The sequence below is a fragment of the Chaetura pelagica genome, unplaced genomic scaffold (assembly GCF_000747805.2).
Source record: "Chaetura pelagica isolate M959 unplaced genomic scaffold, ChaPel_1.0 scaffold108, whole genome shotgun sequence".
Lineage (NCBI taxonomy): Eukaryota > Metazoa > Chordata > Aves > Apodiformes > Apodidae > Chaetura > Chaetura pelagica.
In genome coordinates this window covers 3,438,433-3,439,847 of record NW_009970718.1, presented here as the reverse complement: position 1 = coordinate 3,439,847, position 1,415 = coordinate 3,438,433, and the positions used below count along the sequence as shown (strand labels likewise).

The 1,415-nt window shown below is 38.4% G+C and overlaps 1 protein-coding gene across 1 annotated transcript in view; it reads left to right on the top strand.

Moving 5' to 3' along the window:
- The window catches only part of NELL2 (NEL-like 2 (chicken)), a 176,118-nt gene that overhangs the window by 84,895 nt on the left and 89,808 nt on the right, over positions 1-1,415 (top strand). The window contains exon 9 of the mRNA XM_010006301.1: positions 889-980. Coding sequence (XP_010004603.1) covers positions 889-980 — 92 coding nt within the window. The remainder of the gene's footprint in view (positions 1-888; positions 981-1,415) is intronic.

The window sequence follows — 1,415 nt, the reverse complement described above, 5'->3', positions numbered from 1 at the left end:
TTAAGGTAAAGTTATTTGAGTAAAGGGCCCCATTAAAAAAAAAAAAAAAAAAAAAAAGGTGTAAAACAGTTTGCTGTGAAGATGTTTTATGTAGCCCTTAAATACTGAATAAGAAATTTAGTGAGTAATCCAGTATAAGCTGAGTCAGCACCCTGCTGCAAAACCTGGTACTGCCAGGGTGCAGGACTGGCACTGGGCCAGGTCATGGTATAACAAACACCAAGCAAAGGGGGTCATTCTGTCATTTGGTTGTTGGAGACTTGATGCTGCTGCTACTGGGGAGGGGAAAGAGAGTCACAGAAGGTCAGTTTCTGTACAATAAAATTAATATAATATTCTTCAGCAGCAATGGTAAATAACTGATATAATCAAGGTACAAATACATCATGTTTAATAAACTGTGTGGGGTGATGATATATCAGAGGGGCATGATAACAAATAAATATATGGCTTCAGTGATCATCCTTCTTCATGCAATAGTCTTCTTCAAGAAACTGATTTTCTTTTGGTGCTACTCCCACTGCTCTCAGCTCCATTTTCCTTTCTGCCCCTGAGCTGTGTTGCAGGCCATGGCTTCCTTGGTGTAACCTGAGACAGGTCTCCTCTGTCCTGTCAGTAGCTCTCTGCACACCATATTGCTCCAACATCCTTGACCCTCTATTTCTGTGTCCTCTTCTGGTTCTTTGGTGGTTTTGTATTTTCTCATTAGATTTTTTTTCTTGTGGTGTCCAGACTCCTGCAGGTGGGTTTAGAATATACTGTAGGTGATTCAATCTTTTCTTAATGAAAGTTCCCTTTAAGAAAATGTATCACTTCTATAAACAGAGTGCTAACACCTTTGAACAATATCATGATGGTGTTGTTTTATTTATTTATTTTCTCCTGAAGCGATGTGTGTATTTGAAGGCAGAACCTACTTTGAAGGACAAAGAGAAACTGTGTATTCAAGCTCAGGAGACTGTGTTCTGTTTGAGTGCAAGGTAAGAATACTGTTGATAGAAAAACAAATTTAAAAAATTCTTGCATGTTAGAAATGTTCAAGCCCAACTGAAGGAGTTGAAGCACAGACATGTCTACCTTAGGAAACGACAACAGAAAAGGCATCTTGTGTTCATTTTGACTGAGTTCCGCATAAAATTTTCCAATAGATGCAAGCTGTGATTATGTGATTAGGTATCATCTCCATCATCAGTAATAAAAAGCCAGTAGGCTGCTTTCTGCTGCCATTGACATGTGTACAATGTTACTGTTCAAAATTATGTGCTCAGGTATCAACATGATGGGAGCATAATCTGGAATTCAAGATAATTCTTAGTGGAAAAGCTAGATGAAAATGAAGGAAAAAGTCCTGGCACACCAGGTGTCTGGTTATATTTCTAGTGATGGAAATTGGGTAGGGTTATTGTTCTATTTGT